Source organism: Cyprinus carpio, chromosome A13 (assembly GCF_018340385.1).
Source record: "Cyprinus carpio isolate SPL01 chromosome A13, ASM1834038v1, whole genome shotgun sequence".
Lineage (NCBI taxonomy): Eukaryota > Metazoa > Chordata > Actinopteri > Cypriniformes > Cyprinidae > Cyprinus > Cyprinus carpio.
In genome coordinates, this window is record NC_056584.1 from 18,776,262 (window position 1) to 18,800,948 (window position 24,687).

Below are 24,687 nucleotides of genomic sequence, written 5' to 3' on the forward strand. Positions count from 1 at the left end.
GATATTATTTAAATAATATTATTTTAAATTAGTTTAAAACAACTGTTTTCTATTTGAATATATTTTGAAATGTAATTTATTCCTGTGATGGTAAAGCTGAATTTTCAGCGTCATTACTCCAGTCTTCAGTGTCACATTATCCTTCAGAAATGATAATGATATGCTGATTTGGTGCTCAAACAATTTTTATTATTGCACGTTGCAATGAAATGCTAGTTCGAAAGTTTCATTGAAAAAAATCCGACGCAAAAGAAGGATTTTCTGCAAGAATCATGGTGGCCAGAAGAAAGACAAATGTAAGACAGTAAGTTACCTGGCGGTGTTGAGCAGAGGGTGTTTCGTTCCCACCAGCTTCTTTACATGCATGGCCACATTGCTGAGCTCGTCACTGAGTAAACAGCGGAAACTCATGAATGAAGTTGGATATCCTACGATCTTCTCAGCATCAGACACCACCTTAGTCCAGTTTGAGGGAGATGGGTTGGCGAAAATACTCAGATGCCTCCGTCCAATGTAAGAGAACCGTGACCTCCACGCCATTTTAATAGCAAATACAAGTAACAGACCGGTTATATAAATGTATGAACGTTCATTTGTACTTTCAGATAAGTTCACATCAGAGATCTGATACGCTCTTTCACTTGTTTAGTGTCAAACCCAGCAGCCTCTGTCCTCCCCAATGTCATCTCCTTAGGGAAAAAGCATCCTCTTCTTCTACACAGAAGACCCCTCCGCGTCTCTTCCGCTGATCGAGCGATGGCCCTTAGCTAATGCAAGTACACTAGTCCAAACCGATAGTCCGTGCTGGTTTCTGAGCGTCCAGGTCTGCAACATTAAACTGTCAAGTTTTGACAGCTGCACCGGGTCGCCATCTTTTATGAATCAGTTTACGGCCCGTCGTAAAGACTGCACGATTAACCCTTTCGTCACCAAACCCCTCTTTGTCAAAACTACTCAACTAAAATGTTGTCTCTTTTAAATTTCATAAATACATTTCTTTTTATTTCTGCTTTTTTCCTTAGTCGATCAGAACAGTATATGTTTTTACTCAACACCAATAGTTTTTTTTTTTTTCCCTTGACACAGTCACAGTCAACAATATTGCTAAATAATTTGATTACACTTACAGCCTTTGGTAACAAAAATCAAAATCATGGGGTTTCTCCTCCCTTTTAAGGTTGATAAGCCATCCACAACGTGTGTTTATATGGTTGGTTGCATGTTATTATTTGCATTTACCATTGTTTCTAGTCTGTTGTGCATGACCCTAGAACAGACCATCAACCCATTTTTTGGGTTGTGACCCACCAGTTGAGAAACACTGCTCTGTATTGCATGTTGTAGTGGGATTATTCTGGATTTGTGATAATCCCAATATACTCAGGTCACACCAGTCAAATGAATCCCATTGGATAACGATGTTGACTTCAACTGAATTTCATTTAAGCACAAGAACCTTAATGATGTCAAAAGTTACTTTTTACACTTAACACTTATTCTGTAATTGATGGATAATGTTTTTATTTTGACATTGCAGCCTTTGTTGGGAAATTCACATTTTCATCCAAACCTGTCACAGATGGTGACACTCTTGTATGGCCACAATATTACCACTCAGACATAATTTACTTCTCAGGGTTACTGTTTTTGAAGAGAAAGGAGTTGACATTGTTTTTCTATGACACATTTCATGTTGAAAATGTTTTTACGATTATCTAGTTAACTTCAACTGATCTCAACTATGGCATTGGGTTAAAATGGGTTAACAAAAAAAAGCCAACAACACCCCTCTCATAAACTTAAACTTCCATGCCTTGGGTCAAACTAGTACATTTGTGCTATATCCTTTTTTGGCTCTATTGCAGTGCATCTTTCATTACATGTCTAGAAGCTGATCAAGATTGTGGAAACACGTACAGGTATACACTGTTAAAAAATATGTTTTAAATCATTTTAACGATAAAAGATTTACTGGAAAGCTAAGGTAAAAACCTGTTAATTGGTTAACAATAAGTTTTCTTATATACAGTGAAAAACTGTAATAAATCTAACAGGACATTTTGTGTAATTTTACATTAAGTCATCTTATTTTTAACAGTGAAATACCATAAATTAACTTTTTCAGAAATCCCTCTGTGACACTTCACATTTGATGGGTTTTATGTTGCATCTTGTTAAATTAATATTTATTGCATTATTTTAGTGCCATGAGTGTTACTAAGATAGTGTTTTGTAATTGTCCAAATAAAATCTATTTTACAGCGAACGGTCTCAGAAGTTATTTACCAAAAGTCTATACAGTTTCTCATTTTTCATTTCAGGATCAATGAAACTCTCCTTCTTCTGTTAGGACTTCCAGAGAATTTCCTGATCATTCCACACCCACTTCATGCTGTCTCTGGGTTTTTGATATCAGACTAGGCTGAAGCTTGAGTAGTATTACAGCTCTGATATGACAGCCGCTCCTCTACTGTACCTTATTATGTTTAAAACCTTCATGTTTACCATAAAGTTCTGCTCATTTGTCAACAAACACCTCCACAGGTAAAAAAAAAAAATGGATGTTTACTGCATCTACAAATCCTCCACTCAGTTTTTCTAATGGCACTCAATAAAATTATACCAGCACCTAAATAATCAACCATCTACATGATTCAGGCAGCTCTGCTTTTTGGGTATCCACATTCAATTCACCTGTCGTTCTTTATTTGCTGCACTACAGGTGTTTGCTCACTGCTTCATTTGTCTTTTTTATCTAATCTTTGTCATTCTTTTTATGATTAATTAACAAATTAAAGCTGTAATCATCACATAACTAAAAGGTCTGTTGTGCTCCATAAAGTAATTTAATCCAACCCAAACTTTTCAAGCAACATGTGTCTTTCTATAGAGTTGTTTTCAATAAGACTGGAGGTAACCAAGACAGCAAGCTATTGTGGTATGTTTGAAAGTTCCTGTTCAACCATAGTATCTAGTTTGTGGTATAGTGGTAAACCTCAGTGCACAAAGAGGAAATCATGGGAAAAACATCACAGAAAATAAGCCAGTTACTATAGAACATATATGTTTGGTTTTTATATGTGAATTGAAACTTCAAGGTTCATGCTTGATATGGACAACAGAATCACAGAGTCATTGCCCTATTTAATTAAAGAGTGGTCATCTTAATTTATCCAAGGTAAAATGAAAACTGTCTGGTTATTAAACAACTGAAAGCAATCTGCACTGGAAAGCCATGTGTGTACTTTTCAAACAGTTGTTTTATACTTTTTGAATTCTTGAAAAGATTGTGCAGAGGCAAGGTTGACACTCATTTGGTGGCTGTTGTGTGTTTTAAAGGAGAGCTGTATTTTCAATAGGCTCTGTGGGTGATCTGAGTCCCATCTAAAGATAACAGAGCTGAGTTTCTGAATTAATTTGTGGTGCGTATGTGAAATAAAGAGATGATGCATTTCAGAAAGAATATTGCATTTTTAAAGCTTCATCTGCCCCTGTAATTGTAAAACGAATATTTATTTTTCATGAACCAGTGACGGATACTTTTAATTCCTTTTGTAATACTTCTCTCTCGTAGAAATCCCATAAGTATCTTTTTGAACACACGCATTCTCTCTCACACACACACACACACACACACACACACACACACACACACACACACACACACACACACACACACACTTCAGCGGATACAATACACACACAATATAAACAAGCAGGGATTACAATGAGAACAGAAAAGGCTGATGTTGTCTCATGACCACACTTTTTCCACCAGGCATTTCCCAAGAGATGTAAATTCCATCCTCTAATCTTATTTGTCATTGCATATTAGAGCCTTACTTGTGTTTACAAACCATATTCCTCTGCACTTGATACACAAGGCTAAGAGCTATATAATCGAATCGGAGTGAAAGCCAATCCACGCTGGAAAAAACACAGTTTGGCCAGTTAGAGAAACGGGCTGAAGCACCTCCTCTATCAAGAGGGGTAACAGTATCCCTGCTAGAATGTAACTGTTTATCATGGGCTAATGTTCGGCAGGGGCTGCCAGAGCTGTGTGTGCTAAACAATGCACTCATTCAGGCCGTCGCGCATCTGCTAGTGATCTGGGACGGGACGTCGATACACTCTCAAGGACGATGGCTTCTGGTCTGATCCAGAGGAGAGAGGAGTTCTTGTGCCATCCTACCTTACATGTGCCATACTTGAGAGCCAATTCAACAGTGGGCTGGAGATGGAGAAAACGAGAAGGATTTTATTGAAGGTTAAACATACAAATAATTCTTTCTTACAACAAGACACACACACACACACACACACACAAAAAAAAACAGTCTATGTGACTTTCATCTCCATCTTTACAGTGCATTAACTCTTTCTGTCCAGACTTTAAAGCTCCATCTTCCTCACAGAACCCCAGGTGCACCTCTGTGTGCACTCCAAGATGTCCCCAAAGTGGTTCTGAACTACAGTAGTAGGTTGTGTAGGTTGCAGGATAGTAGGCGAAATAATAATGTTAAATGCACATAATAAAATGAAATGAAACTCATGATAACAAAATGAAAAGAAAACACCAATATGTTTTGTTGCTGGTGCCAAACATCATGTGTCATTTAAAAAAAATAAATAAATGTTTTGGTCTATGGCATTCATGTTTTGTTTTGTTTTTTTTAAAAAAAATACCCAAGACAATCTAAATTAAGAGCTTTTTGGGATCCAGTTTTAGTGGGACACCCATTAAATTTTAGTATGAAATATAGGCATACATCTCTTTTTCTTACTTGTACCACATTTAATTTTGCCCCTGTAAAGTCTTTGTCTGTCACTCACTCACTCACTCACACACACACACACCTTCAGAGGTTTTAATTACCTGCAGATATCTGTCTCATAAACACTAACACCCATTATGATAATTTCACCCATTCAAAGATGTTTAATTAAAAGGAAATGATTAGGACCCCTTGACTGTTTTATTTTCATTAATTTTCTCGTATGACAATATCAAGCACCCCCTGCGGAGTGCTGATAACGCGCGCGGGGTGAACGATAACACATCAGACAACGGCACCTATTCACTCCTATCGCGCTACAACCTCCGCCACGCGTGGAGTCCTGAGTGAAAACCGATCTGTGGAAAATTGGGGAGGAAATAGCCTTCCCGGGATCAGCGTGGCCGTATTGAGTTACGGTGGAGGCCCCTCCCCTGTCTGGCTCGCTCTTTTTTCTCAACCTCTCGGTTGGCTTTCGGAGAGGGCTCGATCCTACTCACGCTCAGACCGCTGAGAAAAAGCAGGCAGAAGATGGCTGACTCGACCGGGCACGGAGAGCCCGCAACAGCAGCAGCAGCAGCAGCATCAACTTCACTGGGGCTTCTCGTGCGCCTGCCATTCGCTGCCACTCCGTAACTCTGAAACGGCCCCGCCTCGCTCCGTGCCGTGCGTCCGCGGGGTTAGACCCCCAAATATTGACAGAGATTTAAAGAAAACATGGCTGAGATGGAGAAAGAGGGCAGACCTCCGGAAAACAAGAGGAGCAGAAAGCCAGCTCACCCCGTGAAGAGGGAAATTAACGCAGAGATGAAGGTAGGTTGTGAGCGCTCTCTCTCACTGGCGCCCATAAAGGCTTGTCATTTTTGGATGCGTTGAGCGCACCGCCGCTCCGCCCTCAGACTGAATATAGAGAACCGATTCATTCAAGCGCTGTGTGTTTGGGGTTAATCAGCTAACTTTTATTTATTTTTTTATTTTTTTTTCTGGGTTGCAGAACAGGTCGGCATTATTTTCCTCCCGTTTTTTTTTTAGCTTAATTCACACACCTTCCAAACCACTCTAGAATTGCTTTCCAGTGATTGAGATGGCCATGGATTTTATTTAAACATATTTATATGCGTGTCTATGTCATATGCGCGTTAAGTATAAAATGTCCACAGTCACATCACGAGATGGTTTAGAGTGAAATCCCCTTTTTGGCTCCACTGTAGTTGATGGAAAATCCAGTGCGTCAGTCTCCGCGTCAAACTGCTGCGTTACTACTACTACTAGCGCGTTACTATCACTCTTTTAAACAATACAGAAGCATCAGAACGAAGCAGAAGTCGATAATGAAACGGAAAGCATGTTGGAAGGGTACAGCTGTCCAGCTGTTCTCTGATGGGAAGCGCTGGTACCTCCAGATGTTCATCTGTTCAGCACTGACTGAGCGCTGTCTGCTCGTGACAAATGCACATTTAAAAAGCAGTTTCGGGGTATTTGGTATATAGTTTCGTTTATTCAAGAACTATGAGATTTTTTTATTTTTTTGTTCTGTTTGAGGAAAGCCGTGCGTTAGTATGTTTTGAAGGCGTACACAGGCGCTTTGTCTCCTGGTTTTGTGGTGCTCATTGTCTGAAGCGTTTGCATCAGCTGCCATGCAGCTTAATGTTTTGGAAACGCCAGAATTTATCTGTGCTCTTTATCAGATCAAGTTACATTTATTCTGATAGCAAAATCGTGGTATACAGGGACGCATTTCATTATTATTATTATTAATCTGATAACGTGTTTCGGTCACTGTAAACGCGTGTGTGGCTTTGGTGAATTTGCTCCGTTCGCTTTCTTTCTTGTCAGTGATTATTTTGACGGAACCTGCGCGAGGCTCACCGGTCCGCCGGGGCTCTAAATTTGACAGATATTGATCGACCTGTAGCGGAGATACACGCGTGCGTCTCCCCAAACACCACCGATCTTTCAGTTTGACGTAACTCACACACACACACACACACACACACACACACACACACACACACACAAGAGAGAGAGGCCTTGCAGAAACTGACTTATTCTGAGGTGTGCATTATTGGGGGTTTGAGGGGCCTGAACCCTCTTAACTATTCAGTCTTTATTTAAAAATAGTGTCTATTGTTATGCTAGTTATGTTTAGTGTTTTATTTACAATTAGGTTATTCTGTTTGACTTCACATAACCTAACATTTTCATTTAAAAAAAGTCATCAGGGTCCTCAGAGACATAGAGGTCCTCACTGTGATATCATTTCCTGTTTATGTCAAATGACAACAAAACCGTTGCATACATGTTGGTTACGTCACTGATTTTGATTTGGCTGACAAATGTTTTTTTAAATATTACTTAATAAAACAAAACCACTTTTTAAAAATGGAAATTATAATAAAAAGAATGAAAATTTTGTTTCAAGAATTTCAGCCTATTCATGACACCTTTTTCTTTTTTTAGTCTCCTGACAATTACACCACTTAGATGTTTTTGAACATCAAAATTAATTTTCATTTAGAAATGGAAAAATATTCATCATCATCATCAAAAGTTTATTATCTGTGTGAATATTACTTGCAATTGTAATCAAATTTAAAAAAATTTAATAGATCTGGGGGAAGTTTTTTTATCAATGAATTGACATGAAAATACATCGCAGCATATGTAACAAGTTTACATTTTCGTTCACACTGCTGACCTTTCCTTTAATAAGGAATTTATATTTGTACAGTCAGTTTATGACAGAAAGGGATTGGAACAAATACCTTGCTTCTCAAATGGTGTGAGTCTTCCATTTGCTGAAATCATTTTTCATTTTTTTTTCCCATTATGTTCTTTCGCTTCTCTTACTAAAAGTTGAACAGATAAAAGCCTGGACAATGGGTATCAAAAGCATTATCAAACATACACAGTACATCATAAATCAAAAAGATTTGGCATTCTGTCAGCTTGGAGAGCTTGAGGAAGAAACTCAACTCAAGCTGTAATATACCCTTTTGGATTACTAAATAGGAGATTAAAATATGGCAAGAATAAAGGTGGGCAGAATAAAAATTTGGGCAGATGAAGGATGCTGGAAGAAATGTCACCTGAGTGAGGTAGTGACTTATACAACTCATTATAAAGACTGCTTATACATAACAGCTTGCGCACTGCTCGTCTTTAATCTGAGTTTAGTGCCAGATGATTTCTCAGAATACTATAAGTCTGTCACACAATGTTTAGTCTTTTTTTCCTCTGTAATTTACTATGCTCATCTCCAAAGGTCTGTGGTGAATGTTGGCCTTGTAAGGGTGTTGTGTGTATACCAGTTAGGCACAAGTCTGTCATTTTAACCGTAGAGTTGTCATTTTTCCGCAGGGCTGTGGATGAAGCTGACCTCTGCCCTGCTTTTGACACCACATTTTAACCCACCCAAACTCTCCAGACAGCAGATAGCATCCAGCAGCAATTCACCAGTATTTTTTTGTATTTACATATATACACATTAATATTGCACACATCATTTACTGTAACAAAAAAAAGACAACATACTAAATACAGCATAATAAAATATTGCTGCTGATCAGGCACCACCTTCTTTGGTAACAACAGGAAATTAGCTGAGCATGTAAATGGGCGGTACTACAGTTTAAACACAGTTTTATATTTGTTTGTCATTTATATTGTACTAGCCCACTATAGTCCACCCTTAATCCAGCAGTGTACTATAGTGGACTAAGGCAGAGCATTTCACTCTGATATGCTGATGTGCTTCATCATAGGATCTTTTCAAATAATTGACAGATGATGATTATAATTGCCTCAGCTATCCTGAAACGCACAGGTGCTTTTTACAGATAACCACCCACTTCAGATCTCCTCACCCTGCAATCTCTCTGATAGAATTCCACAAATTAAATGGCTCTTTCCAAAAAATTAATAATGAAGAGTATTTTAAAGCAGGTATGTGATGAAGTGTGAGATTGAATGTGATCTTATACACTAATACTTGTCATATGTCAAGCCAACCGAATAATTTAAATGTTCTGTTTTAAATGTTTAGAGTTTAGCTAAAACATTTACATATTGTTGCATGACAGATCATTTAATAGATCACACCCTAGAAAAATATTATTTAAAAAATCCCCTATACAAGCAAAGCTGTATCCTCTGAGACATTAAGGATTCCAAAAGGGCTTTTTTTGCAGCATTTCCATGAAATGAGTAAACAGTTCTTAAAAGAAGAATTTAGTGTGAAGAACATTTTAATAATCTGAAGAACCTTTTGTGTAATAGGTTTACATGGATATTAAAGGTTCTTCCAGGAAACACAAATGCCAATAATGAACTTTTATTTTTAGGAGAGCATAATTCAAAATAGTGGTCCATTAATATTGGCCTTTCAAAGATTAGTTCTTAAATTATTACTTTTAGTTTCCCTAATCCTGGATATGTGGTTGCATCCATAAAACAACATCCCATACATCTTCACCAGACACATGCAGGTGCCCTAGATACCCCATACAGTTACCACAGATAGACCACAGAGACGGTGCCACAGCTGAGGGCGGTGGTCCCATGCATATGGAAACGGCACAGATGAACAATATGCGTGTGTCATGCCCCATGTAACATGAAAAACAGGAAATAGCAAAGCCATGGAGACAAAACAAAACTTTTCCCCCAACATTTGCGTCAACAGACACAGATCAGGTTCTGTGGAATCAAAGCTAAATTTGATATGTGGTGTAAAGTAACCAGAGGAGGGTTTAGAGCAAGGGTCTGTTTAAGGGGTCTGAGATACATGCGCGAACAGGTGTGGGTAAAAGGGGGAAAATCACAATGAGGTTGAATACTTCCATCCCAGCTGTATTATCAAATGTGCCAACATGGCTTTCGCTGTTTTTTTTATTTTTAAGTTCATGCTTTCTGCTGTGAGCTCTACACTCTCAGGAAAAAAGGTACAAAACTGTCATTGGTACCCTTTCAAAAGGTTCTAATATGTACCTTTAAACTACTAATATGTACCATTTAGGGGTTAATAAAGTATCTTTTGTACCTTAGGATACCACCCCAGTGACAGCTTTGTACCTTTTTTCCTGAAAGTATATATATATACTTCACATAGAAAGTCTTCACTCTTTTTTCTTACAGTCACTTCCTCTTTGAGGGTCTGTACCTATGTAAATAACTCCCAATATGCACAAACAAAGCATACTATAACACATAAAGAGCGTGTGTGTACAAATATAATCTGCGTTTTACTCTGCACTTCTCTCTTATTGCCTCAGTTAGAACTTGAGACCTGAGCATTATGAATTTCTCCCTCTCACGTATCAAATTTCCACCAACACACACACACACACACCCTACCTATGAGGAGTCCCTCGCTTTGGTGCTGTTTAAAACAATTCTTTGTTTAATTTTTCTCTTACTTACAAGAAATTAGACAATTGAAAAATGGCAAAAGGAAAGAACCAGAGAGATACAGTAGATTGTACACAATGTGGCCTTATTATACCTCTGAGAGATACACAGAAGAGACGTCTGACAGTGTTGCCTTCATCTCTGTCTGCTTTCATGTGTAGCATTGTAAAATAAGCCCCGTGTTGGTGATTGCCCCGACGGAGAGGGGGATGAGAGAGAGGGAGAGGAGAAAGGAATGTATACAGCAATAGGCAGCCTAAGCTGTAAAAACTGAAAGCTGAGAATACAGGCCGGATCGGATATCAAGGAAGGTAGATGGAAATGAAAGCAGAGCATAGTGGTAGTGGGGGGAGAAAGAAAGAGAAAGAGTATGGAGAGAGAAAAAGAAAGTGATATTCACTATGAGAGAGGGAGAAGAGAAAAGAGCAAGAAGGGAATGGAAAAGTGTGGGTTGGGAGGAGAGGAAAGAGAGAGAGAGAGAGAGAGAGAGAGGGAAAGAGAGGTTGGTCAGAAGGAAAGTTGGTGAAGGGAGGAGGGAATTTTATCATGGTGTATAGTGACCTACTCTTGTTACTGCGCGCAAGGTGTCCGATTCCCCCCGCCGTCACAATCACAGCAACAGAGAGGGAAGGCGGCAGAGAGGGAATGAGATTTTGCTGCCTCGTATCTTGTAACTTTTCTCACTGATGTTACAGTCTACTGTGAAAATCATGGAAGCACAGTATTTTTCTCTCGCTATCTATTTTTTTTTTCATAGTGATTTTTTGGTTTTATCAAAGCATGTGTAATTATTGGGCGGCCTTCAGAGGGGAGGAGGGCAGAGAATTTCAGATTGCAATTATGTGTATGGAGTAACATTTAGTGCAGAACTCAGAGCATTTGACAGAACTCAAGCTGATCGGCAGCACTTATTGAAGACTAACACACAGCAGTGATGCACATGATGTTTTAAGTTGTCAGTTTTCCTAGGCGCTTTGTAACAGTGTTTTCTAAACGTGTTTTGCAATGGTTACATGTGCATGCATTTGTGCATAAAATAAGAAAAACACTTAAAACATTCATTATAGTTTTAAAGGATAGATTAGCTTTAATTTATTTTATTTCACTTTAAAAGCTTTGCTCCATTTTTAATAGTGTTTAAATTAGAGATGCACAAACTAGGGCCTGCGGGCTAAAGTTGGCCCATGATGATGAATGACATTTGAATTGGCCCGCCATGCCATTATGAACAGAGGAAGGAAAAAACAGGGAGAAAAACATTAAGCATATCTTCATTTAATCATAATTATATCTTCATTTAATTATATATATATAAACAATATAAACAAATTTGTACAAAATAGATGTTTATTTATTTATTTATTTATTTTTTCAATTTAATACATTTTAATATAATATAGTATAAATATAGGCAACATTACCATTTACCTCAATCAATTTTTGTCCCTTTGTATTTAAAAGTATGAGCACTGGGCACCCTCTTTTTATGAGAATATTTTTAAAACTCAATTTCTATAATAAATGTAGAAAATTTGTTAATATAAATTTTTATTTTTTAATAATAAAGAATCATTGTCCCCAAGCCAAATGTGACCTCACATTTGACCCTGTTATAAATATGAGTGACCCCTTATTAACACTGTAAGGCAGGTGAGCCCTCTTGAACTGTTGGTCCCCTTTAAACTCAGCTCAGCTGGTGTCCCCAGACAATCAGAACTCTAGAAGTGCCCAAAAACTCTTCAGACCAAAGCTCAGGTGATTCTAGATTGATCCGTGCTGTGCTGATACAGTCTAGTAGGGTTTCCTGTGGACAGGGTGTGATTACTGCATTGTGACTGACCTTGTGAACTTAATCCTGAAACAGAATCCTCACCTTACAGTCCAGAGGCAGGACAGACACCTGGTGGCAGTACAGCAGAAGTGCAGGGAAGGAGTGGAGAAGGGCTATTCATAAGTTTGTGCTGGAAATGTGCATGAGTGCTTTTAAATATGCTGTACAAGGATCCAATAGTTATGAAACATTATAACATATAACATTACATTAGAGTGAATCCCTCATTTAGCCTGTTTTTTTTTTTTTTTTTTTGATTACATGTCTATGTTTATTAATGCAGTGCTATATTGTTCACTGGAGAGTAAAGTTGTTAAAGAGTAAATTTGAACGTTTACTATAGTTAATATTAAGGCCTATACAAACAAGATTAACTAAGTATGTATATATCCGAAAACACATAATAATACTATACTGCTTGACAGTTAATGCGATTGACGGACAGTTTCTATGTTTGATTGACAGTGTTGACTCGTGTCTCATCAGGTCCCGTCCAGTCGGCCCCTACCAGGGGTGGGGCAGGCAGGCAGTCTCCATGGCAACTCGCCCTACTTGATGGTGAGAGCCTCACTCAGACTGACTAAAACAGAAAAAGTGACAAAAATATATAATATATAGAAATCTGAATGTTCAGACACTCCCTTATGCATTAGAGATGAATACACTGAGATTTTAAAACATGGGTAAAATAATAAATTATAATTTAATGTTTATATGTAAATATATTTTTTACAATTAATTTAACTTTTTTTATTTGAATTTATATATTCAATTTAATTTTATAATATAATGAGATTTTTTTCTATAAATTAAAACAACACCCTGTGCTCTAAATAGAAACAGGTTTTTATTCATTAAGCAAAAATTTACAAAGATTCACACATATAACTGCTCATTTTAGATAATGTTTAAAAATTAGTCAGCAGAGCAAATGGGTATTAAAATCTCATAAAAGTATGACCCTCTCTTTTTTTTTAAAGCTGGATGGATTCTGATCTCATCCGGTACGCTCTGATTTGTTAATAATGCTTTTTCCTCTTCTGTTCTCTGGTTTAGTGTTGCTTGTGAAATGTTAGTTTGATGCCCTGGTCAGTCTATACATAGCCTCTCCAGATTTCAAACTTAATAGGATATGGAGCTGAAACTTTTGAAGCTATTTTCAGTCAGATTTGCTCTATTGATGAGTTAGTGGATTTCTTGGATGAAACTACTTTTGGCCTTGGTTCACAGTAGCCATGCAAACATAAGATTCCCCCTGGGGAGATTTTTTTTATCCGCATTGCAAAATCTGCCACTCAGATGTTTTTACATTGATTGTCTCAGTGTAGCACCTCTCAAACAGACTGCAATTATTCACTCTTTCAGATTCCCTCTGTCTGTGTGTGTGTGTGTGTAGGCATTTTCAGTAAGAATGCATTATGAAATGACTAGTAGAATTTTTAGTAGAAGTTTTTTTAGAGTTTTTAATAGAATTTACATACGTGAGCATTGTCTGCAGTAACATAAATTAGTTGATTCTTACAGACAAAAAATAAAATTGCATTTTAAATTGTTCTCTCTTTTTCTCTCTCTGTAGAGTTTTGCCGAGAACACCATGAATGAGTTGCTTGGATGGTACGGATATGACAAAGTGGAGTTACGAGACTCAGATGACATCGAGATCCGCAACTACCCTGATGGAGAAATGCGGCAACACATCTCTGTCCTGAAAGGTGAGATCTGACACACAGAGCTTTATCTTTGGAAGGAAGGTAAAATAAGATTGACACATAGCATATAGATGGTCTCAAAACCTAACACAGATGGATGAAAAAAAAAAAACACAAAAGTACACTACCGTTAGGGGTCAGTAAGATTTGTTTTCTTTTTGGAAAGAAATTAATACTTTTATTCAGCAAGAACACATTAAATTGATCAAAAGTGACAGTAAAGACATTTATAATGTTACAGTTAAAATTTCCATTTCAAGTAAATGCTGTTCTTTTGAATATTCTATTCATCAAAGAATCATCAAGAAATGTATCACGGTTTCCACAAAAGTATTAAGCATAACAAAAGTTTTATTTTTATATTTCTTAAGCACCAAATCAGCATATTTGAATGATTTTATTTCAGAAGGATCAAGTGGCACTGCAGACTGCAATGTGCAAACTGCAATAATATTTTGCAAATATTTCTGTTTTTACTGTATTTATGATCAAATAATGCAGCTTTGTTGATCATATGAGACTATTTTCAAAAACATTAAAAAAAAATGGACCGACCCTAAACTTTTGAATGATAATGTAATTTTGGTTAGTTGTCCAGACAAGATTATTTGGGCACCATGGGTGACTGAACTCTCTTTTTGCTCTGCAACCCAAGATTTAAATTCAGTATCTAACTATACCTTCTGAACCCTCTGAACACTTGACACTAATATGCAGAACTTGCATTAATTTTGTATCATATCATCTTCCCTTAATTCCCCATAGGTTGTTTGTAGCTGGTGAATTTAACAAACCTGTTTGCCGTCAGAAAGAGCCTAGAGGGAATTCTGGAATGGTAATAAGACACAAAATCCTGACAAGGACAGGAACGAAAACAAGGACTGTCAGATTTTAAATGTTGTTAAAAAGATACTGCACTGTTAAATTCCTGAACTTCCTCCGTCGTTCCCCCAAGAACACTAAGTTAAACCCACCCTCCATGCACATGTCTCCTGGCTGGCCTCTGTGCCAGAGCATTAGAGTCTTAAACTGTCAGCCATTTTTTCTGCGGCCCTGTGGGGACAGAGAAAGAGATGGCGAAACAATGAGCTGGCTAATTCCTTGCTCAGTCCATACTCCAGTCTCCATTAAAGAAAATGATGATTTAGGCATTAGACGGCTCCCAGCTAGCGCCACATTTCTCCAACCTACCATGCTTGCCATGTGACGCTCTCCTTAATTACTTTCTGCCGTCAGACAAATCCACAGCCACAGATTACGATATTTCACTATTGTTAGTTGACGTTGCTGGAAGTAGAGAGATTAGGCAAAGGACAATCAGACTTAATTAACTCATTTAGCTATGATCGTCTCTAAATGAGCATGCCGTTAGAGTTACAAATGGGCTTTTCTGCTATCTACCAGTAATCTGTATGGGTCCCCTTGTTGAATCTTGTCTTATTTGCTGCAGGTGGAAGTGTGTATGAATAGTATGGAAATGTCTTCTCTGGACTCTGTAAGAGCTATTTTAATCGGTTTTCATGTAACAAGTCAAAACAGTAATGAGAGGTGTGCATTTGAGAGATTGCTAGAGTCCCAGGGCCCCAGAGTTGTGAATGACTCGTGAATTAAAAAATAAAACACTGATTCTGAAGAAAATGTGTTCAGTTGTGTTTTAACATCTCAATACGCAGTTAGTATTAAATACGCATGCCAAGTCTTTAGTTAGTATGAAACCCTGTTCACAACCTATTTTACTTCTGTACATTAATCAGGAAAATGTAAATAATAATAATAACAGTACTGTCACCATCAGAAAATTATTGGATAGTGATAAGTGGGTGTTGCATTATGAATAGAGCCAGACTTGAATTTGAGATTGTTAAAACAATGATCAAATAACTATGTAATCCATCAGTCCCTGTGGCCTAAGTGATGTCAGCGCAAAAAGAAAATTGTTTCAGAGGAAGAGCAAGTTTCAAAAGATACATAAGGGAATGTAAATGGTGTCAGTTATGATTTCATATTTTATACAGTGAACTGATTACGGACATTTGAATTCCAGTTACACCCACCAATGACATTTCACACAACAAATATATATCCCACTAACCTTATGTATTTCACACTGTGACTGGTTTGTGATACATAAATGACTCGCCATGACTTCTCTCTCCTCTCTAGAGAACTCCTTGCCAAAATCATCCACAGTGGAGAACAGCAGTGGTTCTCCTCCACACGCCAACAGCTCTGGCTCTACTCCGACATCACGGAATGGAGTAGCAGCCGAGGCGTCTGTAAACCCTTCCTCCTCTAAGGAGCACGGAGGCCTGCCAATCATAGTGCCCTTAATCCCGCCCCCTCTGATCAAAGCACCAGCAGGTAAGAAACATAAGCGGCAGAAGGGGTATTTTAGTATATAACTTAAATTCTTCATTTTTAATTCCTGTATTTACTCCTGTATTTACTTCATCTGTCAAGTGTTGAGATTTCTACACTGTAACTTTATGAACTGTGGGTTAACGTTCTTATTTGCATGTTCATGAGACTGATAACGTTAATTTAATAATTGCTTGACTGTTTGTGGAAATGTCGGCAAACAGTGAAACAGTGCTCTCCCTCTGTCATTGTAATTAACGCGTTTGCTGACATTTTAACAATTTTCCTCACACACTGAAAGTAAATATGTGAAAATTTCTGCGACTCTAAAAATATCAGTGAATAACATTAGTGTTTATAATACCGCCTGAATCTATGCCGCTGCTACTGAATTGCTAAGAGCCAGACAAAAATTTTTATTTTACCTGAGCTGTGATTTGTGAGTTTGCTGTTCGAATTAAATTTGAGATAAAAATTTGCCATACTGTATATTGCCATATAATAATAGCAAAAAAACATGTATTGATTTGTCTGCTGGCTGAACACAAACACATGCAGCATGACTAGTGTATTCTGTGTGCTCCAAATCATGAATAATTCTAATGAGTCTTTAAATGAATCGTTCAAAAATATTTGGGCTGCATCCAAATATGTATTCTTCCCAACTATATAATCAGTAATAAACAGTATGTAAAAAGAGTAGTACTGTATGTCCGAATTCATAGTATTCATAAAGGAGTAGGCAAAAAATTACCCAAAAGACCTATTACTTTTGACAAGTTTCTGAAGTGCACATCCAGTAGCCATTTTTCTATCCCACAAGGCCACAGGAGAGGATTTGTGAATGGGATTGTAGTGATGCAGCTAACACTGGTAGGTTATATGACCGAAGTAATGCAAAGCAATTGCTTATTCAAAAAAAGTACCTACTCAGAGAGTATGAGATTTCGGATGTAGCCCATAGTTACCAACTTGAATTAGTCTGCTGAATCTTTCATTGATTAACTCACTGAATCCTTCAGAATGGTTACTTCAACATATGATTCACTTACAGAACCGCAAGTTATCATTACTCTCAGCAATGTCTGTCTTGAAATGAAGCATATTTTGTGTACATAAAGTTTGTGAAACAAGCTTTAATTATTTTAGTTTTAATTAATTTAACAGTACACAGTATTTCAACATGCTTTATATATAAAAAATGTCCTTGATCATCAGCTGAGCTTGCATTTTGACACTGACAGTCCACTTGGGTGATAGTGTGTGTTGTGGTTTAACAGACCAAAGTCATGTTGTCTAATGGGGCGACACCATGGTGAGGTGCATCCCTAAACCAGTAATCTGTGCACTGGTGTATTAGAGTGCGTGTCTATGTAAAGTGTTGGGAACGTTACTTTGGAAATTTAATAGGTTCCATATTACAAGTTACCTTATTTAAAATATAAAAAGTAGTGTAACTATTTCAGTTTCTTTATTAATGTAACTGATTACATTGAATTAATTTTTTCAACTGTTATTTATTTCCAAACCAGGCAGGGTTAACCTTACAGTAGTACTCAACATTGATTACTGTCAGACTCTTTATTTTAAGATCATTCTGAGGTTAAATACAGATTTAAAATCATAACAATAAATAGTTTAATAGCAATAATGCTGTTTTTGAAAACAAATCTTTGCATAGCTATGACAGGAAACACTGGCATCTAACCAACGCCTTGGTAAAAACTGTAAATCTTAGAATATATACATAAACCCAAATAGGAAATAAAACTGTTATCGTGTAAGCATGTGTCCTATTTTATGACCTAAACTCCTGAAGCATTGGTGTCAATGCAAGAGCAGTCAATGCAGTTTAGGGGAAAAAAAAAACAGTTAAATTTATGTGTGTGTGTGTGTGTGTGTGTGTGTGTGTGTGTGTGTGTGTGTGTGTGTGTGTGAAAAAATTCGGATGTAAACCCCTTTGTAATCGTTAACATTTTCATAAGTAACTATAATTTAATTTTAAAAAAATTCTCCCCAACACTGTCTATGTATGTGTGCTTGTATTTATGTGTGCGTTAATGTGTGTGATGTGGTGAGAAACAGATGGTGTAGACTCGCTAACTACCACGGCAACAGAAGCCAACTCCCCCTCCCCATCCCCGCCCCTAGCCTGTGGCCCTCTTGAATAATTCATGAGCATGCACATAGTAACATAGGGCTTTTGAAGTGCAGGTATGTACTGCTCGACCACCGGATGTTCCGCAAATACACACACATTTGCACGATCTCTCTTAAATTCAGGATTCGGATGGAGCAATTACGCTGTGCTGAGGAAAAACAAACAGAATTTCCATGGCAACCATTTATATTCGAATGTTTGTATTTTGAGGGTTGTAGAGGAACACTTTGAGTCTTTGTTGCTCTGTATGATGCAGTTTGTTAGGCAAACATCTTTATATACTTAATCTTTTTATATACATTTCAAGCCTGCTGAATCTAAAGGCATCTTTACAGAATTTAAGGCTGCTCTGTTCCTGCTCAAAATTCAGTGTAAAGACCCAATGCCACATAAAAAAGACTAAATTATGCCTGCCCTGATCCACCTCATCCCCTAGTATCAAAGTATACAGTTGTAATTTAAGTGCAAATGCAAAATCAAAAAACCAAATCACTTGTGCAACACAAAAACACAAAATTAGAAAAATTTCATAACATCCCTTCAGCTACAAACATACAAAAAATGCAAAAAAACCACCTCTAACTCTTTTTTGTATTTGGTGGAAGAAAATAAGAGTCTGGAATGGCACAAGGTAAATTAGTACAAAATTTTTGAGTGTGTTATTCCTTTATATCATAAATGACTTCTTGCACATTTCAAACAGAAAGTTTGCTGAAGTCTCAAAAAGGTCTCCTAAACCCAAATTCATACCACCGGCAAAACCAATAATCTATAACCAGACTTAAATTTAAATATTAACCAGAATCTAAAATACAAAAATCACTGAAGCAAAAAAAGCAAAAATCACTAAGTAAAAAACTATGCTTGATTTTGGGTTCGTTCCTCTGATCTCCTCTCCTTGTGCTGATTATTTTTTTTTTTTTTTTTGGCCGTTCAAAAGTGGATTTGATTAATGAAGTATGTTGTATGTTTAGCCTATGGAGACATGTTTAACATAATTCTGAACTGATTTGTATCTATTTCTATTCTTAAATCATAACTTGCTCTACACGCTTATTACAAAAGACGGAAGAAACAGAGAGAGGGGTGAGAAGAAAGGTTAAGTCTAATGGGCAGACATTTTCTCTCCACTCACTCAGATGTATCTGATCATTAAGCAGCTGCTAGAGGGTGAGAATGTAAAAGATCTCTTAGGAGAAATCATTTGACATGGGCAGACGCATTAAAATGATCACATACTAAATCTGATTTCACATCTCACAAAATTCAACCTTATTAAAACACCAAAAAAGTGAACAGTTTTCTGTTGTGGCAGTGTCCGTTCCATTTGAATCAGTTAGCTTGGTGTGTGTCTTTGTGGCCCCAGAAGCTCACTCACCCCCATTCCCAAACACACTCACATATGCTCACACTTCAAACATCTAAACCCGAACACTTGTGCCCGCAAGCTTTTAGTTGTTAGTGGAGCATGATGGGAAGGATCTAACATCATGTGGCATGCACTGTGATGTAGGCAGATTGACTAATGCACACACACAAGAAATATACAAACATATACAGTCCTGATGTGTGTGAGGTGATGCATGATGACAGGTTTCTGTGTGAGGGAAGATTGCCTGCGGTGTTTAAACACCCAGAGTATATGTGTTGCTGCATTATATACTGTTTGTCTAAAATATGTTTAAATGGTGGTGGATGAATCAACGAATCAATGTCTGCATGTGTAAGGATTGAAAAATAAATCTACCGATATACTTGAAATGATGGTTAATTTAGTCTCATAAAAATAGCAATATGAAGAAAAACAACAATGGTTTATGTTGTATCTGAAATTTCACTATTTTTCAAAAGGTTGACTGAATAGATCCTTATATATCCTTTCTCTTTTTCTTTCTTTCTCAGAGGAGGACACCTCTAATGTTCAGATAATGTGTGCGTGGTGTCAGAAGGTGGGAGTGAAGCGTTATTCTCTCAGTATGGGCTCTGAACTGAAGAGTTTCTGTAGTGAGAAATGCTTCGCTGCCTGTCGTCGTGCCTACTTCAAACGCAACAAGGTAAATGCCAATCTCTGTCTCTTCCTGTCCCCTCAGCCAATCAGGCTCCTTCTGTCTGAATTCACTTCTTCTGTTGTGCCTTAACCTTCATTGTTACTAAATTCTCTGGCTCAAAACTTTTAATGACTCTTACTCTGTTATATGAGACATAATAAGACTTTTTACATTTTCTGATTTTAAACACATATCAGACAGAGAAACAGGTGTGAAAGAAGCAGGTATTTATATGGTGATTCATAGTTCAAGTCATTTCTCCATAAACAGCAGTCTATCTCTAGAGCCTTAGGTTATTATTCTGATCTGCTGAAACAATAAGAAACTTTTAATTTTCATCAATGCTTGGTCCACAAAGACAAGCTGATGGCATCAGTCATTTCTACTTTGCAGTACATTTTAATGACAAACAAACATAACAGGATAAAATATTAAACTGACAGTTTTTAAAGATGGAGATCATATTATTATTTTCTTATCATGTATCACTTTTCATTTTTAGTTTAGATATTATTTACAAATTATTTTATTTTTAACTAAGAAAATGTGACACATTTTGGGTGGTAAAACCACCACAAATCAATATTCAGTATTAGCAATGGATTGGATGATCTCTGTGATGCTTTGTGGTAATAACTGGTTTGTCTCTGTTTGATAAAATTGCAGAAATTATAAGCTATTTTATTACAGAGCTCAAAAGGTACAGCATAACTGCAATGAGCCTCATTTAGATTTAGACCTCATGCCATCAGACTGAGACAGATATTGATTGTGTGTTTTCTCTTCTATCTACTTGGATATGTGAGGAATTGCAGTGTAAGTATACTGTGTTTGGATTTCTCCTCTCCTCGTGTGTGTTAGAAACTATCTCACACACCTAACAAAACAATGAAACAACACATAATATCATACACACACAAAAACACACTCTCAGGCATACATAAATTATCCACATACACAAAAGCACACACATTTGCATACACAGACACACAACATCACACATGCATACAAGTCTCACATGCATGCGTACACACTCCCACATGCATGCATGTTTGTTCACAGCCACCCCTCGCATAGTGTGTGGTGTGTTTGAGGACAGAGTGGACAGCATGAAGAGACCAACAAACATGCAAACATGAGCTTTTCTGGCTCTACCACACACATACACATACATATACATACTGTATAAACCTAAATGCTTAGTCTGTGTCGCACACACAAAAAAATTTGGATACACAAAACATACACAAACAATTGTAAAATCTCATGAATTGTTGAGCAGTGTTGATGCCCAGGGGTATAGAGCTCAAAGACCTGCATAAGATGTGTAAAAAAAAAATTATAGGTCATAGATATAGGTCATAGATTTATATTATTCACATAGCTAAATATAAAACATGATTTTTATGGAACTAGCATATAAAATGAGCATATAGATAGTACATGCACATATATATTTTGATACTGAAAACACCACCTTTTTTAAAGAAAGAATGTCAAGAAAGAAAAAATCGGTCAGTGACAGTGACTAACACCATGACAGTGAATTCACAACAACTGTTAAGAGCCGACCATATTCATATTTTTGGTTTCTATTTCACCCCAAATTCAATAAATAAATAAATAAATAAATAAATAAATAAATGAAATTAATAAAAAGGTAAATATATTTTGTTGAAAATGGTCAAGAAAATTGAGCCAATTTTATTTAATCATTAATTTTGTATTGAGACATTTCATGACACTTGAACATTAATTAAGCACCCCTAATTTTGATTATTACCATAGTAAAAAAAATCTCATTCTCATTACTGTTTGGGAAAAAAACGATGCATTATTTAAAGTATTTATACATCATTGTAATATTTATTATATCTGCTGATTTATGCTGAAAAATGTATGCTGATAAAAAATAAAAACAACAACATTGCACTACAGTAATGACAATCTAATGAAAGTCAGGAAAAAAATCCCTGAATATATTCTGGAAATGAGATTTTTGTGGAAAATGTGCTAACATAAAATGAAAAAAAAAAAAACCTTAATGCAAATATTTTTATATAAATAATAAATTACATATATAATCATATATACGGTAAATAATTTAGTTTTCATTTCTTTCTGTTTATCTTTTGATTTTGGGGTGGAATGTGGCCTGGACAGATTCACACTTTTATACATTTTGCAAAGTCTTTTTGTGCAATGTTTGTTTATGCAAACTGTTCGAATTCTGTAGATTAAGTCATTGGAGGAATATGGCCTGGACATGTTTTTGTGAGATTTATATGAACATTGATTTAACCTTGTGAAGTTCACATCAGAGCATAACGGGCTGATGTGCATCTGCAGTTTAATTTTCATTGTCCATGACTTTATTATAAAACTGCTATTAGTTTTCTGCTCAATATCCAGATTTTCGTTATTTATTTACTCATGTATAATAAAGAGAACATTGTGTGCTGAGTGACATCATCTGATATGCGGTCAGTGTAGTCTGTGATTATTATAGCGTAAACTGTGAGGTTGTTTTGGCACGTCTGTAGACGTTTGGATGCTGTATCTGGTTCTCCGAGGAGACACGTCTGTGGAATGCCAAACGAACGTCTGGCAGGAGCATGTTCATTTAATCCCACCAATCATAGAGCTGTTTACTTCACTCCTTTGACAATTCTGCTGGCGTTCTGCCACCACTGCGACTCCACCTTTATTTCTATAATTCATTAAGAGGGGAAAACTCTATTACACTCTAAGATTATATGAACATTTTCTCTTTCTATTTTGTCATGTACACCACAAGGTCAGTTACAAAGATAAGCAGTATTGTATTTGTGTGTGTGAAATAAGACACTGGGAGGGGCGGTGGGTCTAGTTGCGGTCTGGTGTTACTGCAGTAAATACCTGCAGCTGCTACATCTGCAAAACTCAATACGGGAAAAAGAGAAAGCACACACATGCATAAGTATCTCTATCATCCCACCGGCCCGTAAAATATCCTCACGCCAGCTGCTTCAGGTGATTATAATTCTTTGTTTGTGAATAAGGAGTGTCCTCCTCAGAGGAAAGTGTGTGTGGGTGTGTGTGTGTGTTCTTCCATACATGCGTGTGTGTGTGTGTGTGTGTTTGTTTGTTTGTTTGTGAATAAGGACTGTCCTCCTCAGAGGAAATGTGGTAAACCTCTGCCAGACATGCACACACACATTATTGCTATTGTATTGTGTTTATTGTGTCAGACGGTGGGCTCATTTTACAGTGTCCTAATCCTCAGATTTGCATGTGTGTGTGTAGGTGCTGAGCTAATGAATTTAGACAGGATATTTTTAGCCTCATGAAACCTTAGAGTAACTGAATATTTGGAATACAGAGAAGTGTGCCTATATATGGTGATTTGTTCTGGACTGAGGTGAATAGGACTGAAATTTGTTTGTGATGAAGGCTGAATAAGTACGGTACAATGAACTTGGGTCACTCTAACTCAGTTAAAGTGAGAGTTTGTTGCAGGTCTTTATATTGTATCATGAAAACAGTTATCAAAGGAACATATCAAAGGCTATGGCATAGAAAGTTTTAATGTTAGTCAACACTATCAAGTTCTATCTTGTGTTCTTTTGACATGTACACTTTTGGGCACAGGATTTCTGAATCGCTTTGGCTCAATTCTGGAATGAGATTTTTTTTTTCAAAACGGAAAAGTTATATATATTTTTTGACAGACTTTGAACAGTTTCTTGTTCACATTTGATTTGAATTTCTTATTCATTTAAGAAAAAAAGAAAGTTTAGAAAGACAGTGTTATATTATAAAATGATAACAAACAAATGGCCTTGAGTTGTTTATTGCTTAAGTAAATAATAATGGTAATCATTAAGTAACATGGTATACATCACAATACATGGTATTATCATTGCGGCAGAAATTACCAGTGATCTCAAAACTGTCAAAATGAATTAAACAAAAAAATTTTCATGAAAGAGAGAGAAAGAGACATTGAAGAAAATGTGTACAAATGTGTACCTCAGTCTTGGACACCTGGGCAAAGCAACCCTTTTTAAAGAGCCAAGCAGATGGACACACAGAAGACCATCAGACCAGTTTATGCTTCATGCCATTAAATCAGAATGAAACAGAATTAAATGCAGCTCTGCCAATAAGGGCAAGAGAAAAGATTAGTGTAGACTGAATGGGAATATGCTGCATGTGTGTTTGTGTGAATGTTTTTCAGTATTTTGGTGTGAGTCAGCATACAGAGTGATGTTCAGCTCGGATGAAGAGAGAACAAAACATTGGGAATATGAAAGACAGAAAGATAGCACAAGCTGAAGAAGTATAGTAAAGCCTGAAATCACCTACATTTGGTCTGTGTGGAAAACAACTGATTAAACATACTAAATAATGTCTT

At 36.8% G+C, this 24,687-nt stretch overlaps 2 protein-coding genes across 7 annotated transcripts in view; one reads left to right on the forward strand and one right to left on the reverse strand.

Moving 5' to 3' along the window:
* The window catches only part of LOC109101105 (all trans-polyprenyl-diphosphate synthase PDSS2-like), a 28,088-nt gene extending 27,089 nt beyond the window's left edge, over window positions 1-999 (reverse strand). The window contains exon 1 of the mRNA XM_042769177.1: window positions 314-999. Within this exon, the coding sequence (XP_042625111.1) occupies window positions 314-540 (227 nt within the window). The 5' untranslated portion in view covers window positions 541-999. The remainder of the gene's footprint in view (window positions 1-313) is intronic.
* Window positions 1,000-5,095: 4,096 nt separating this feature from the next.
* The window catches only part of sobpa (sine oculis binding protein homolog (Drosophila) a), a 35,685-nt gene continuing 16,093 nt past the window's right edge, over window positions 5,096-24,687 (forward strand). For 2 of the 6 annotated variants that reach the window (XM_042769178.1, XM_042769181.1), the window contains exons 1-6: window positions 5,096-5,588; window positions 12,502-12,573; window positions 13,592-13,727; window positions 15,888-16,085; window positions 20,146-20,297; window positions 21,084-21,107. In XM_042769178.1, the coding sequence (XP_042625112.1) occupies window positions 5,493-5,588; window positions 12,502-12,573; window positions 13,592-13,727; window positions 15,888-16,085; window positions 20,146-20,297; window positions 21,084-21,107 (678 nt within the window). In that variant the 5' untranslated portion in view covers window positions 5,096-5,492. The remainder of the gene's footprint in view (window positions 5,589-12,501; window positions 12,574-13,591; window positions 13,728-15,887; window positions 16,086-20,145; window positions 20,298-21,083; window positions 21,108-24,687) is intronic. The other 4 variants (XM_042769179.1, XM_042769183.1, XM_042769180.1 and 1 more) reach the window with 3 other exon arrangements.